The following is a 16,050-nucleotide window of genomic DNA, read 5'->3' as shown; positions in this document are numbered from 1 at the left end:
AACATTCTTAGCGATTCTGAAACCTAACCTCATTTAAAAAAAAGTCACTGGTGATTATGTAATACATCCCCAGTTTAGATTTTAGGCCCTAGATTTATGTATTGGCTTCAGGAAGCCTGCATAACCTCCAAGTAAGCACAAGATTTAATCTGCAACGCACATTTCTTAGGAGAAGAGGATCCACAATCTTCCCTGGATTTCCAAAGTGGCTGCAACCCCAGAAAGGTTGCAGTGCCTACAATGGATGAGCAAGTGGAGAGGTGCCAGATGTAGGAGAGGGACAACTACCTGAGAAAGGGAGGGGATATAGAGCAGATGAACAATTAGCTTTGTCCAAAGTCACCTCTTCCTAAGCCTCGAGGAATTTATGGCTGTGTTTGAGTGTGTAACTGTGTGTTAGGGATTGAAGTCTTTCTCCTGTGCTCCCAGAGTACTGTGATTTCACCATCAGTTTTGCATCACTGTGCTCCACTTAATACATATCTGTTGGTCTCATTTGAGGATGAGGACAGATTTCCTGGCCCTACTCTTAATGCCAATCACTAGGCCTGCAACAGAGCTCTCAGCTTGACAGCTAAAAGTCTGATAGCTCTCAGCAACTTAGGAAAATGGGGCTTCAGAGTTCTCAACCACTCCTAGCAAGGCTACCCAAAAAAGATGGGAGATGAGTCCAAAGAATAGGAAACTAAGCAAACTGACAAAATGTGGTCACTCCTCCCTTATTATAAACCATAAAGAAAATGGCAGGCTGCAATTTATTTTCAGGGCTGGAATCAGGAGGGAGAGTTATTAGCTGGGGAAGGATCTGATCTGTCTAGTAATCAATCCACTTGGCTCACATGATTTGTGCAGAATCAGAGGCCCTGAACCTAGATGCAGGTTTGTGGAAACTGAGATCTGGAGATGAAATCCAAGTAGAAATGTAAAAGGTCATAATACATACCAAAAGTATGTTATGTAAAACTTGGTTTACTCATATAAATGTCTGGTATATTCACTTAAATACAAATAAAATAAGTTAGGTGGCAGAATCCTCTAACATCCAATGGTTGGCAGAGGCACTGATGGACACCTAATGCAGCCAGTGTAAAGTAAGTGTCCTGTTCTGCTAAAAATACATAGAATGCTTTGCACATACAGATCCTTATCCTGGAGCACCCCCCACCCCCTCCACCTTTGATCACACACATTCTTGACCTGCAGCCTTTACTTTTTGCTACAGTGGTTCATCACCTTTGCTTGTCACTGTAATCCCCTCCAGAGTTTTGAAAAATACTGAGGTCTAGAAATGGAAATTTTAAAAAAGTGCCCAAGGTGATTCTAACATGAAGCCAAGGTTTAAAACCACTGCTTTACTGCAAGGTTGGGTCAGTGAATCTCAAACCTAGTTTTGCATCATAATCGCCTGGGTAGCTTTTCTGAACTACCTATGAGTGAAAATCACAATCCTCCATAACTTAATATTCAATTACAAGGATAAACATATGTGATAGTAGAATGGTTTAACTGTCTTAATGGTCATAAATCCCAGCAGGTATTTTTTTTCAGCAAAGTAGTTTTGGTCTCTTGGGGGGTCAAGGTCACACAGTTATCTCAAATCTTCAGACCTGCTCTCCTTATATTCTCAGTTTCCTGATAAGGGAGGGGAAAAAAACTAACTTGTTCTTACTCTCAGCAGAGACAGGTGGTGGTTTCTTTGGGTCTCTCCATTCCATCAGGGAGACTGGAACAGTCACTGTTAGGATTGGTGAGGGCATGAGTATGTGATCCTACTTTTGAATCCTTTTGATTTCTTGTATTTGTGTCTCTATGATTTAGAACAAAACTGCAAAAATAAGTTGCATATGTTTTGACAAAAAAATAGATGAGGGAGGAAAAAGGAAATTAATAAGCTTTCTTGTGTATGCCTTCTCTATGTGAAAATGCACTGTAGGCCAGCCATGGTAGCTCGTGCCTGTATTCCTGACACTCTGGGAGGCCGAGGCAGGTGGATCACCTGAGGTCAGGAGTTCGAGACCAGCCTGGCCAACATAGTGCAACCTCATCTCTACTAAAAATACAAAAAAGGCTGGACAGTGGCTTACTCCTTAATCCCAGCACTTTGGGAGGCTGAAGCAGGTGGATCATGAGGTCAGGAGTTTAAGAGTAGCCTGACCAACCCCGTGGCTACTAAAAATACAAAAATTAGCCGGGGGTGGTGGTGTGCACCTGTAGTCTCAGCTACTCAGGAAGTTGAGGCAAGAGAATCGCCTGAACCCGGGAGGCAGAGGTTGCAGTGAGCCAAGATCGCGCCACTGTACTCCAGCCTGGGCGAGAGCAAGACTCCGTCTCAAAAAAAACAAAAAACAAAAAAACAAAAAAAACTGGCCAGGCGTGGTGGCACTCACCTGTAGTCCCAGCTACTCAGAAGACTGAGGTGACAATTACTTGAACCTGGGAGGCAGAGGTTGCAGTGAGCCGAGATCGTGCCACTGTACTCCAGCCTAAGCAACACAGCCAAGACTTCATTTCAAAAACAAAAAACAAACCAAAAAAAGTGCTCTATAAACTAGAAAACACTATGTGATTAATATTTAGTCTTGCAGAAATGTGATAATAAATGCATGGGACTTCTGCATGAGAGTTGCATCAGGCTCAGCATTTATGATAAATGCTCTCGTATGCCCTGAGGCACTGGAATAGCGTGGAGGGACAGAGCCAGAAATCAGGAGACCACATAGTCTTAGGTTTGCTGATTTCTGGTCACAGTGCCTAAGGCACTCCCCAAAATCTGTCACATCAGCTTCCTCACCTGAAAAATGGGACTACATACCCCTTTGTCTCCCCCACAGGTCTGCATCGGGATTACAGGTAGTGAGGCAAGTGGCATGGCAGAACACAGAATCTAGATTCAGATCCTGGACTTGGATATAAGCTGTCACTTGTTACTTGGCCTTGCGCTAAATGACCATTCTCAGGTAAACAGGCAACCACCTCTTTCAGTGTTGTAAGGACTAAGGTAGTGATCTATGTGAATGCGTCAGATACATGCCAGGTATCATGGTCAATACATAAGGGTACACAACAAAGAATAAAAGTTCTGTATAAATACAAGGCAATATTATTACATATTACCTACTGCATAGTTTAATAAACCATTCTTCCAGGAGTAAAGGCTCAATGGTAACAAAGATATCTTACCTTAGCCAGTTTCTTCATCCCTCTAAAAGTTTTCATATTCCAACACCTCTGAATTTCTCAAAAAATCAAATTAAGACCTTAGGAATCTTACTTCCACCTTCCCTCTCCCTTCACTTTCCCTCTTAGGTCCTCTCAGAATGAGAAGAGCTCCACCATTTCTTCTGAACACCATCCAGAATGTCAGAATGAAACCCAAACTGAGACCCCTGCCTGGACTTGAGCAGAATGACAGCAGAGACAACTGGGGCATGCCTCTAGGCAAGCTTTATTCTTTGACTCCTTTATCCAGGAAGGGGCTGTTAGTTGCATCTCACCCAAATGGAATGTGATAGGAACTGGGGGCTTGAGATGTTTGGAGAAGGAGCTGTTGATCTGGGCAAATGAATATAGCTAGTGTGTGGTGTCCATCAATCCTTGAGTGCTTGGCCATGCAGACTAGGGAATGGTCAGAATAGACTCAGAGGTCCCCAGATCTTTACAATACCAAGGTTCAAGAGGTATAGACAGTAAGGAAAAAGTCCATTTCCTATTTCTGTCCATTTTCAGTAAAGTTTTTTTGTTTTGACTGACTTTCTAAAAATTACCTAGGAAATGGAAAGCTTATAAACGTTCATAAGTGAATTGTTGAACTGATACCCCAAGTGGTTTCCTTACCTAGTCACCACTTAACCAGAAATATTAGAATACACAGTTCAACCAGAATTCAACCAGGCAGATAACCTGCCTGTTGCTTAAGCAATCATCAGAGTTTTAAAAAACAAAATTAAGCAAAAAAGACCTTTCCCCAAATAGCATCATTACCACTTAGCTTTGTATGACCCATTCCTAAGAAAGCCACATTCCACTTCAGAAAACATGACCGCTTAAGGTACAGTTAAAACAAAGTCCTTGCCTTTAGGTGCTTACTTTTTGTTTTCTTTAAATTAGCCTCTGAAATGCTTTCTTGTGTTTTGTGCTGCATTCCTGAAAACTCTAACTTTTAAGGACATAGCCCTCACTTTTATAGAGGAGGAAGAAAACAGCAAAGAGGTGTCTCATTAGGGAGGCAGAAGGTTATGACCAATGCTGGAGGTCTTCCTCTTCCTTACTTGTTATTCAACAAGATGGGTTCTGTGGTGTCGCATGAGGTGTGAGTTGGAAATGAAAGCTGCACCACACTTCTCACATTCATAGGGCTTCTCCCCGGTGTGGGTTCTCTGGTGCACGGTGAGGCTCGACCTCTGTCTGAAGGCCTTCCCACACTCATTACATGTGTAAGGTTTTTCTCCATTATGAATTCTCTGATGAATAAGTAGGTATGAGCTACATGTGAAGGCCTTCCCACATTCATTACATACGTAAGGAAGATCTCCACTGTGAATTCTCTGGTGGACAATAAGGCAAGAGAGCTGACTGAAGGCTTTCCCACATTCGCTGCAGTCGTAAGGTTTCTCTGCAGTGTGAATTCTCTGGTGCACAATAAGGTGTGAAAAACAACTAAAGGCTTTCCCACACTCTTTACACTCATATGGCTTCTCACCAGTATGGCTTCGCTGATGTACAATGAGATTTGCACTCTGGGTAAAGGCTTTGCCACAATCGTTACAAGCAAAGGGCTTCTCCCCAGTGTGGATCCTCTGGTGGACAATGAGGTTTGAGCTCCTAGTAAATGTTTTCCCACATTCATTACATTCATAGCATTTTTCTGTAATGTGGACTTTCTGGTGCCGAGCAAGTTGTGAGCTGTAACTAAAGGCTTTCTCACATTCACTGCACTTAAAAGTTTTTTCTAAGGAGTGGATTTTTTGATGTACAGTAAGATTTGAACTCTGAGTGAAGGCTTTCCCACATTTTGAGCAAACATAAGGTTTCTGTCCAGTGTGGATTCTCTGATGCACAACGAGGTTTGCACTTTGAATGAAGGCCTTCCCACACTCATGACATTCAAAGGGTTTCTCTCCAGTGTGGATTCGCTGATGCACAACGAGGTTTGCACTCTGACTAAATCCTTTCCCACACACGCTACATGTAAAAGGCTTTTGCCCAAGCTGGGTTTTTGGATTTTTAACAGCGCCAGAATTAAGGCTGTATTTTCCCCCAGATTTCTTACATTTCTGGTTTTCTTCTTCTTTGAAGCTTTCAGATAACTGACGGTCATTCACTATCACTTGTCTGAAATCTTTCTTTTCCCTCTTTATTCTCTGCCTCTTTATCATGTTTCCTTTTTCACAAGCTTCTCCTAACTCAGGTCCTTGAGGATCAGCTTTCTGGATTCTTTCTGATATGATGAGGGGTTTTTCAGCTTCCTCACATATCTCAGTTTTTGGAACCAGTAACTGTAGGTTCTTGGTTTCATCACCTGAACCAAGAAACAGACAATACAAATGTTAGCTTTCTCTGGCCTAGAAAAACAATAGGATCATCAAGTCATAAAAGGGAGTATGTGATCTCAGCACCTCCACAAAATGGCTTCATCAAAAAAAAGAATCCCATCACATGTTACCTCTCCTCCATAGGTTCTTCAGCTGGGGCTTTGCCCTCCTCTCTACCTACAGCAGAATCCACTGACTCATGGTCTTTCCAGCACTTCCACTTGCCTCCATTAGACACTTAACCCCACTGCCTCATGCCAGGGAGGCCCAATCTCCAGACAGCGCTCCTCCTGGCTGTATGATGACTGCCCTTGCAATGAAGACCAGTTATGAAGGACACGAGCCTCTCCCTAGGCTTGCCTTCTTACCTTAGCTACTTAGTGTGGATTTGCTTACAACCCACCAGTTAATTAGGGAGATTTGCTACCTGTAAACAAAGATCTAGCAACTGAGGTTTCTGTGTCTGAGGATACTGGATATCAAAGAAAGGATAAGCATGGACAGAAAGGGTAACACTGGCTGCCAAGATAGCCACAGCAGCCAAAAGCATATGAAACGCTGTGAGGTCCTGCAGCATATAGGTTAAGAACATGGATTCTAGAGCCAGACTGCCTGGTTTCAAATCTCTGCTCTGACACTAACTAGCTGCATGACTTTGGGCTACTTAACTCCTGTGTGCCTCAGTTTCCCAATCTCTAAAACAGGGATACTAATAGTATCTACCTCATAAGGCTGTGAGTATATTAATGGAGTTGCTCTATGTCAACTACTAAGGCATTGTCTGGAATACAGTCAGTGTTCTGAATGTGTGCAGCAACTTTGAGGCTGACTGATGATGTTGTGAGGGGTTAGAAGGAAAGATGAATGCTCAGGGGAGGGGAGTTGCTACGGTGATAGACAGCTACACTAGGAGAATTAAAAAAGAAACCATACATGGCATACTCTTACCCTTGTGTCATAGGAATAGCTTAGCATTGTGTCAAGGAAAGCTGACCTTGTTGAGTTGTGGCATAGCCTGCTCCACAATGGCAGAAAATATCATGAGAACATCAAAACACCCTCAAGCTTTATGATACTGATTAGTCTCTGGATGCTTTACATTGCTTCAGAATCTAATGGTATCAAAAAGGAGTCCTGCTATCAGTAACATCATAGTTCTTTATGTTTGTCTCCTCTGCACCCTCACTTTCCTTGACCTTGAAATGTGCAACCATATAACCCAGTTTTGGCACAGTGAACCCTTAACAAGTGTTTGTCAGTTAAACCAAGCTCAAGAAATAAGGCAAGTGAAATAAAGGGAAACAGGAATGGGTGGCAAGCCTGTAGAGGAGGGAAGTATTCCCACTGGTGATGTCAGCTCAGAAATGAGCAGTGGTGCTGTGAGCTTCAGGTTATAACTGCTGCTACTGCACGGTGGGGAGACTAGCACCCATGAGAGGGAAATATCCTACAGGATGACCATCCAACCAATGATATGAGTGGGTGCGACAAGGATGTTGGAGTGGTACAAAGCAATATTGGGGGTAGGAAAACAGCCTGGTTTGATTGCCTGGTTAAGAGTATGGTAATCCGAAATTCTATCACAATCGTTCAGACAAGATGAGCAGTGTCAGAGGAATTAAATGCCCAAGTGCTGGATATAGTAGAGCCCCAGATATGACAAACAATAAAAATCTGAAATGCTGGCAGGTCGCAGTGGCTCACGCCTGTAATCCCAGCATTTTGGGAGGCTGAGGTGGGCAGATCACCTGAGGTCAGGAGTTTGAGACCATCCTGGCCAACATGGTGAAACCCCGTCTCTACTGAAAATACAAAATTAGCCAGGTGTGGTGGTGCATGCCTGTAGTCCCAGCTACTTGGGAGGCTGAGGCAGGAGAATTGCTTGAATCTGGGAAGTGGAGGATGCAGTGAGCTGAGACTGCACCACTGCACTTGCACTCCAGCCTAGACGAGACAGAGCGAGACGCTATATCAAAAAAAAAAAAAAAAAAAAAAAAAAAAAGCCAGGTGTGGTGGCTCATGTAATCCCAGCACTTTGGTTTGGGGGGCCAAAGCAGGTGGATCACCTGAGGTCAGGAGTTGGAGACCAGCCTGGCCAACATGGTGAAACCCCGTCTCTAGGAAAAATACAAAAAAATTAGCTGGGTGTTGTGGCGGGCACCTGTAATCCCAGCTGCTCTGGAGGCTGAGGCATGAGAATCACTTGAACCCAAGAGGTGGAGGTTGCAGTGAGCTGAGATCATGCCACTGCGCTCCAGCCTGGGCGGCAGAGTGAAACTCATCTCAAAAAAAAAAAAAAAAAAAAAAAATCTAAAATGCTAAACTTTTTCTGGTTATTTCTATTCCTACTGTTCTGCTATCTCTCGCTTTTTAAAAAATGTACTGTTTTTCTCTCTGTAGTTTACTTGCTCTTCTATCTTTTCTTCTGCTGTTGCTTTCTTATTTTTTCCTGTTATCTTGACTCCTTACTGACTCTTCATCTCTCTCCTCTCCTATTTTTTAATTTTTTGTGTGAAATATTTTGAATTTTTCCATATACAGTTTCATGCCTCTTCTGTTTTTCTTTTGCTGACTGCTTTCTTCTCTTTATGTTCTTTACTGTTACTTTAACACCTACATCCCACTTTATTCTTCTCCCATCTAACATCTCCTCCTACATCCCACTTTATTCTTCTCCCATCTAACATCTCCTCCCTTGGTTCTTTTCACCTCCTCTTTTGCTTTAACTCCCCATCACTGACACCTGGGCCTCCCATCCCCAAGCTGGGCATCTCTCCAACAGAAACAGAGCCCATGAAAACTTTAGTTCATAGCTGCACTGTCTCCCTGACCTTCACTCCTACCCTCCTTACTGGGAGATTTAGAATGTTGGGCATGAAAAATGAAGATCAGTGGGAACTACTAAACTGATTACAGTCAATAATGGAAACAACTCTTTCTATCTGAATGATGTCTCCTGTCAAAACCATTACAAAACCAGGTGCAACTGTAGCCTAGAAGGTTTTCATGCAAGTGATTCATCACTGAGTAAAGTAAGACCTGGGGTCTGGACAAATGCCTAAGAAAAGAGAATTAGGGTCCATCTGGTGTTGGTCAAGTTCAAATTTCTTTGGGTAAAAAGATTAATCAGCAAATAATCCGGGTGTATAACCTCGGTTTCTCTGAAATGGTATTTTCCCTTTTTTAAAAACATGTAGGATTACTGTAGCTCTAGAGAAATTAAATTAAGTACAGAAATAATGAAAAACTAAACCAAAAACTAATTTGTGACCAACTAGAACACAGGCATAGCCATAGTTTTGAAATCAATACTTTTCTTTCACTTTTTTTTTTTTTTAAAGATACCTGAAATGCTACATGAGGCTGCCATCTCAGCTGGTGACTATATTCAGAGATAAGAAGGGTAATTTGATTTACTAAATTTATAAGTCCAATTCATTAGATTTATAAAAGCTGTGTGTTTATCAAGATTTTATTTACAAGACTTGTAAATCTGCTCAGTTAGGTGTTTGGAATGTTTTAAAGAACTAAAGATATCAAATTTGCAATTATGTTTTATATAAAGAAATTTGATAAGCAGGTAGGATTAAATGTTTAAAAATTTTAATTTTATTTATATTTTTAGACGGATTCTCGTTCTGTCGCCCAGGCTGGAGTGCAGTGGTGCAATCTTGGCTCACTGCAACCTCTGTCTCCCAGGTTCAAGCGATTCTCCTGTTTCAGCTTCCCGAGTAGCTGGGACTACAGGCACGCACCACCACGCCTGGCTAATTTTTGCATTTTTAGTAGAGACAGGTTTTCACCATGTTGGCCAGGCTCGTCTCAAACTCCTGATATCAGGTGATCCACCTGCCTCCGCCTCCCAAAGTGCTAGGATTACAGGTTTGAGCCACTGCGCTCAGCCAAAATGTTTAAAAAATTTAATCTGTAAAATTCGAAGCTTAACTGAACATAAATTAAAGAAAAAATACAAATGCTCTCACTTTTATACAAATATTTCTAGACGTATGGATGAAGTAAAAAGTTATGCTTAATGGCTTAAAAATTGGTTTTTAAATGAATAAACTTTAATAAATGCAACATTAATTAAAATATGAAAACTGCAGTTAAAACTTGCTCAGACATTAAAAACCCAGTAACAATCACAATTTCCAAAGCACTTTCATGTATATTATACAATTTCATCACGATGATGAAACTGTTCTCCTTCAGCTAAAAAAAGAGCAAGGTTGTGTCTTATTCATTTCTGTATCTCTAGCACCTATCACACTGCCTGGCACACAGGAAGGAGAGCGCCAACGAATCCTATACTTAATGAATGAACACACCCAATTTGTAGAACAGGAAATGGAGGTCCAGAGAGAGAAGGGACTTACTCAAGGTCACAGAGTTACTAGAGGCAGGGCAGCAACCCCACTCAGATGTCTCTCACACATAGAGCTCAGTGTTCCCGCCATCGCCTGCTGATATCGCCATGGAAATAGTGTTGGCAGTGTTCCTGCCATCGCCATGGAAATAGCTGGCAGCACAAAATGGTAAGTCTCGGGTATGAACACAGTCTTGAGTTAAGAGGCAAAGTAGGAAAAGGGAGCCCATTCCTGATGAGGTGCAGCTGTTGGGGTTAAGACTATGAATGGCTGATAAAGCCAACAGACAGAAAATAAGTGACACGCAGGGGAATGCACCAGAGAGAATGGAACAAAAAGCAGAAAGTGGGGAACAGAAGCTGCTAAGAGTTTGGGAATAATTAAAAATGAGACAAGAAAATCTAGGTGGAGATCCTCGTCTTCCCCATAGCACTGGTTTAAGAAAGTGACTTGGTCCCCAGATGCCTGAGGAACTGGTTAGGGAGGAGAGAGGGTTCAAAGTGTTAATTATCTGGCAGACTCATAAAAAGAATAGGGCTTGGCAATCATCCGATAAGTGCTTTGAAACACAGGACTCATGGATACTGCATTCTTGACCCTCACTTAAATGTCACTCCTCCACAGGCAAGCTTCTGCCACTGCCAGTGAGATCTTTAGAACATACTACCCTTTCTTTAGTCCTAGCTTAGAACAAGTTGATAAGCCATCAGTACCCTCCATGAAGACCTAGTTTTGAACTTCATTATGGTTGACATAGCTGCTCAAAATTCTCCATAATTTGCACAAAGATCTATGAAAACAGAACATCTCCAGGGCATTTGCTCAAAATCACCACAAAAGTTGACTGATCCTACCTCAGCTAGCATCTCTTGCAGGCTCACTAACCTATGCTAACTACAAAGCACATAAAGAGGACATGTGCTTACATGTGTGCACAGAGATGAAACTCACTGAACAATAAATATCACTAAAAAGTAAGTTTGGAATTCGCCTATTGTATGGCAAAAACACCTGATGGCAACAACTTAAGCATAACCTGAGAATGAGCTGGTATGGCAGACACACCTGAACACAGTTTGGAGTTCCAAGCAAAGGAATCCAGAAGTGGCCAACCTGGAGATCTATTCCTTATCCATTCCCCACCCCTTTCAGTGGAATATGGGCCCTAAAGGGGATTGGGGCCCCTTGTTTTGTGTTAAATTAAGGCTGCCAGGTGGAGGTCATTCATGGGAGGGTGTTAAGTGAAAATGTTATATAAACTGCATGCCTTTGGCAAGCGGTTGCAGTTCTCCTGCCCAGCCTGTGCCGCTGGGGCATGTGGTTCTCCTGTGCCCAGCCCACTGCCTCTAGACTGTCTAACCTGTATATAAACATCTAGTAAAACTCCATGTCGTTTGCTGGCCCTGGGTCTCTTCTTCAGCCTCTTGAACCTGGTGCCATATTGCTGTTGATTAGGTTTTAGGGACAAAACCTATGTTTGTCTGGTGTCTTGAGCCTGTGTGCAAAATAAGGCACTTCCCGTAACAAATGCACAGGCATTTCAGCATTTGTCTTTCCAACTTTCCTTGACACTTTTAATACCTCAGTACTCTGTTGGTCAACCTAGGAAACTGGATGCCCACCACAGTCTCTGAAAAGATTTTGAGAAACCCCAATGGTCAGATTCAGAATCAGGGAATTGAACCATACCTAGAAAGTTCATGGTCCCATGAGTCTCCAGCATCTCACTCTTGGCCAGAGTCCCTGGTAACGAGTAGCTGCCAAGGGGTGAAGCAGCAGGTGCCTCCTGAGTTGCTTTCAGGACTACCGCCATGTCCCAGAATATGTTCTGACTCTAGAGACAAGAAGGAACGTGTTTAAGAGGGAACTGGTGGTAGGGGGTAGTGTGATTACAATTTTGAGAATGAGAACATAATTATCTATTCCTGGAGGCCATAAAACAATTTTTAAAAACAGAAAAGGAAGCCAGAGTCTCCTCCAACCCCCAGGGTGAGTTGGGCAGAGAAGCAAGCCAGCTACTTTCTTGCTTATTACTTTGATTGCACCTCACTGCTCACTCCAGAATCTAAACCTAGCTTATCAGTGAGTACATAAGAGGAGAGAGCATGTGGGAAGAATTTTCAAAGTGAACTTTTGTGGGATCTAAGGAACAAAGCAGCAAGGTTTTGATGATATTATTACAGAAAGACTCTGGGGGAACCTCTGCCCTCATTTGACTAGTAATGGTAAGGGGTGCGTTTGAAACATTAAGGACAGCACAGTGTACAGCCTCATGAGTCAAAGTGTGGTGCAAAGATCAGCAGCAGTATCTGCATCACCCACAAGCTTGAAAAAAAAAAGAAAAAGAAAACGCAGAATCTCAGACCATACCCAGACGTCCTCAATCAGAATCTGAACTTCAACTATTTTAACAAGAGCCGCTAGGTGATTCCTATGCACATTAAAGTTTTAGAAGCTCTGGTTAGCATTGTCAAAACCTGACTGAAATCACCTGAAGAGTTTTTAAAAACATGGATACCCAGGTCCCACCCCTAGATTCTTTTTTTTTTTTTTTTTTTTTTTTTTTTTTGAGACAAGGTCTCACTCTGTTGCCCAGGCTAGAGTGCAGTGGCGTTAATTCGGCTCACTGCAACCTATGCCTCCCGGGCTCCATCAATCCTTCCACCTCAGCCTCCCAAGTAGTTGAGATTACAGGTACATCCCACCATTCCAAGCTAATTTTTTGTATTTCTGCATAGAAAAACACGAGGTGTGCAATGTTGCCCAGGCTGGTCTTGAACTCCTGACCTCAAGTGATCCTCCCACCTTGGCCTCCCAAAGTGCTGGGATTACAGGTGTGAGTCACTGTGCTTGGACCCTGGATTATGATTTAATGGGAACAGAATACAGCATGGACATCAAGATTTTATAAAAAGCTCTCCAGGTTCTGTGTAGCAAAATTTGAGAACCACTGGTTTATAGAAAGTACTGAATGTCACATCAATCAGAAGAGAACATTTCTATCCTATTACAAGTGACTGGAAGCTAGAATCATACCCAAGAAATAAGACTCCAGGTGTGGAAGTAGAGGGGCAGAGTCCCCTCTTAAACTCCTTGAGGTCTTCAAGTATCTCCTCCCCTCTTCCTCTCAGGCCCCAATTTACCTTTTCTTCCTCTTCTGATCCATCAAGGCCTGTCTGAAGACCCTCCGCTGGGGTCCAGACTTTGACGTTCTCAGAGTGCACTTGTTGGCTGGATGCCTGACCTGGGAAGTTTTCTTCTTCCTCCTCCTCCTTTTTCACCTTCACTGGGCCCCATGGAGCTAGGGCCACGGCTTCTCTCAATTCTGCAGTCATCTTCTCTGCTCAGCAGGGGAACTCATACAGCTGGGAGCTGCCCAGCAGAGGTCAAACCCCATCTAAGCTTTATGTTTCAAAAGCTTCTTTTTGAGTTTCTTCCCAGGGCCAAGATGAGTACTGCCTACTGAGAAATCAGAAAACACCGTTAGCACCAAGGAGAGATTTGCTGGATGCCACTTAGCACACTGGCAAATTTCACCAGTGCCTGGCCAGGGGCCACTGTAGGACATGGAATCCTCTATTCCTCCCTCATAGGATGAAGGGGTTGGTCTGTAAATATGTAATGTCTTCCCATAATAACCACATTGCAAACAGCTTTATATAATGTTTATTGATTTTTTCCTGATTAAAAGTTAACATACTTTTATTGTAAAAACTTAAAAAATGCAGCAAATGATTAAGAAAAACCATCTCGGTCTACCTCCAAAGAGATAACCACTATACATTTTAAGATTTAAGATATTTCTTTCAAAGGAAAATCTCCAACCATACTACTAATAATTATGATTTTATAAATTCTTGTTTTTGACTATGGGGATACATATTTTCACAATTATCATCATAGCATTTTTTAAAAAAGGATTTTACAACAAAAGATTTTTTATTGCCAAGGATACAAAATAATGTGAACAAAAGGATCCCAAGAAAAAGACTGGGAGTCTTTATACAAACATGTTAGCAGTGGGTAGTTATCTCTGGGTGGTGTAATTACAGGTAGTTTTAAGGTTCTTTTCATTTTTTTTATTTGATTTTTACATTTTCCATAGCTTCCAAATGTCCTGTGAGATAAAATATTACACTTAAGATTTAAAAAAGATTACTTTCATGTTGCCATTCTTCGTGGTTATTATTACTCTTTTTTAGATACGGAGTCTTGCTCTGTCTCCCAGGCTGGAGTGCAGTGGCGTGATCTTGGCTCGCTGCAAGCTCTGCCTTCCGCGTTCACGCCATTCTCCTACCTCAGCCTCCCCAGTAGCTGGGACTACAGGCGCCCACCACTACGCCCAGCTAATTTTTGTATTTTTAGTGGAGACAGGGTTTCACCGTGTTAGCCAGGATGGTCTCGATCTCCTGACCTTGTGATCCACCCGCCTTGGCCTCCCAAAGTGCTGGGATTACAGGCATGAGCCACCACACTCGGCTCTTCATGCTTATTTTAAATGCTACACAATAACCTATAGTGTTGATAAATCTTCATTGAAAAAGGATCAAGTAATACAGAAATATATAGAATTAAATATATAACCTATACACACTACACACACACATACAAAGTACTTATCAGTTTAGATGGGAGTCCTAACCCATTTTCTCTGCATTTACATACTTATATGTACACCTTCACACATACTGCTTATTTTTCAAAAACATACTTTAGATCATCACAGTTACATACTGTTCAGCAACCTGCATTGTTTTTTAACTCAATTTCTGTATTTCACAATAGTCTTAACAATCTTTCAATACAATACATACAGAACTACCTCACTCTGGCATAGTATTCTAAATTGTGGCTATATTATCATTTACGTAACCATATCCTATTTATGAACCATTTATTTAGTAAAAGTTTACATTTCCATTTTATTAATATTTAAAAGTTTTTCTTTGTAAATAATTTTTTTTTTTTTTTTGCTGAATTATTCCTTTATAATAATCAGAGTTCAAGGATTATTCAAGGATTTGCTGGTTGATATACTGCCAAATTGCTTTCCAAAAGCACCATGCCAATTCATACCCTCACTAATTAACAGTAACCCTTTATCCCAGCTAAGCCAGCAGGGTTTCTGTTTTTAACCTGTGAGCAACATAACCTTACTAGTTTGATTGCTTATGAAGAGACTGAAATTCTTCCTTCTATCCCCCTTTGAATGTTTTATTGGAAAAGGGTGCTAAATCTTATTCAATCCCCTGTTGCTGCTATTGAAGTGATCATATTCTTTTCCCCATGTCAACTTACTGACCACTTACTGTATACACTGAATTTATTAAGTAACGCAATACTTTCATTCCTGTGACAAACCTTAATTCTGGAGGATTATTCTTTCCATCACTATCCGAATTCAATCTGGTATGAAGGTCTTAAAACTAGTTCCACCTTGTGTATGTGCAAGACTGCCTACTGTGAGTACTCTCATCAGACTTCTGATCAGATCCAGACGGACCTCTGGTCCCAGAGGGCACAGGGCCCTCTATCAAAGGCTCCCTTTCAATGTCCTTTCTCTATTTCCAAACGTGGCAATCCATCCTCTCCACGTATAGGCTCCTCGCGTCCCCGTCCCTGGGACCTGTCTGGCCCCTTGGCTGGTCTGGGTCCATCCTCTCCCGGGCCAGGCCCCAGGTGGGCGGCAGCCGGGATTCCGAGGCTGTGGGGAACTCACCCACCCCAGGACAGACAAGGCTGGTGTCCCCAGGGAAAGGACGCAGGGGCCGCTCCTAGGGCCATGGTCCCTGGGACAGCCCCTCTTTCTCCCTCGACGTTCGTGCCCACCCGCTTCGATCTCACTCACTGTTCGCAGCTGAGAAGCCCGACCTGAGTTCACTGGCTCTGCAGCATGAGGCCGGCTGACCGGGACCTCAGCTCCCATCGGTACGAGAACAATGACCGGACAGGAAGTGTCTCGGGATGGGCTTCCGGCTCCCCAAGTCGCCAAGCCGGCCTCTCTAGGAATCTGGGAGGTGCTTTCCTCTCGATGGGTGTCCAGTGTCGCCCCACACCAGGGATGGGGCGAAACGCTTAGGAGGATTGTGCGGTTGGAAGCTCTAAGTGAGCCTCAGGGAGGGGTGCATCCCCAAGCAGGGATAGAACACTCA

The 16,050-nt window shown here is 42.6% G+C and overlaps 1 protein-coding gene across 2 annotated transcripts; it reads right to left on the bottom strand.

The window, feature by feature from the left end:
• Positions 1-3,429: 3,429 nt before the first annotated feature.
• On the bottom strand, positions 3,430-16,022 carry ZNF35 (zinc finger protein 35). 2 transcript variants are annotated; one of them, XM_050778406.1, is made up of 4 exons: positions 15,747-16,022; positions 13,042-13,360; positions 11,588-11,732; positions 3,430-5,518 (listed from the first exon to the last, which is right to left on the bottom strand). In XM_050778406.1, exons 2-4 carry the CDS (start codon positions 13,231-13,233, stop codon positions 4,272-4,274), a joined length of 1,584 nt encoding a protein of 527 aa, XP_050634363.1. In that variant the 5' UTR covers positions 13,234-13,360; positions 15,747-16,022; the 3' UTR covers positions 3,430-4,271. The 2 variants fall into 2 exon arrangements, with proteins under 2 accessions (XP_050634363.1, XP_050634364.1); XM_050778407.1 differs by having other exon boundaries at positions 13,042-13,357; positions 15,770-16,022.
• Between the last annotated feature and the right edge of the window lie 28 nt (positions 16,023-16,050).

This window comes from Macaca thibetana, chromosome 2 (genome assembly GCF_024542745.1).
Source record: "Macaca thibetana thibetana isolate TM-01 chromosome 2, ASM2454274v1, whole genome shotgun sequence".
Classification (NCBI taxonomy): domain Eukaryota; kingdom Metazoa; phylum Chordata; class Mammalia; order Primates; family Cercopithecidae; genus Macaca; species Macaca thibetana.
This window is presented reverse-complemented; position numbering and strand designations above follow the sequence as displayed.

Excerpts from the sequence above, each read along its gene's own strand:
- ZNF35 (XM_050778406.1), bottom strand. The coding sequence starts at position 13,233 with ATGACTGCAGAATTGAGAGAAGCCGTGGCCCTAGCTCCATGGGGCCCA. Across the intron at positions 11,733-13,041 it reads GATCAGAAGAGGAAGAAAAG|AGTCAGAACATATTCTGGGA; the intron begins GTAAATTGGGGC and ends TCTTGTCTCTAG. Across the intron at positions 5,519-11,587 it reads TGGGACCATGAACTTTCTAG|GTGATGAAACCAAGAACCTA; the intron begins GTATGGTTCAAT and ends TTCTTGGTTCAG.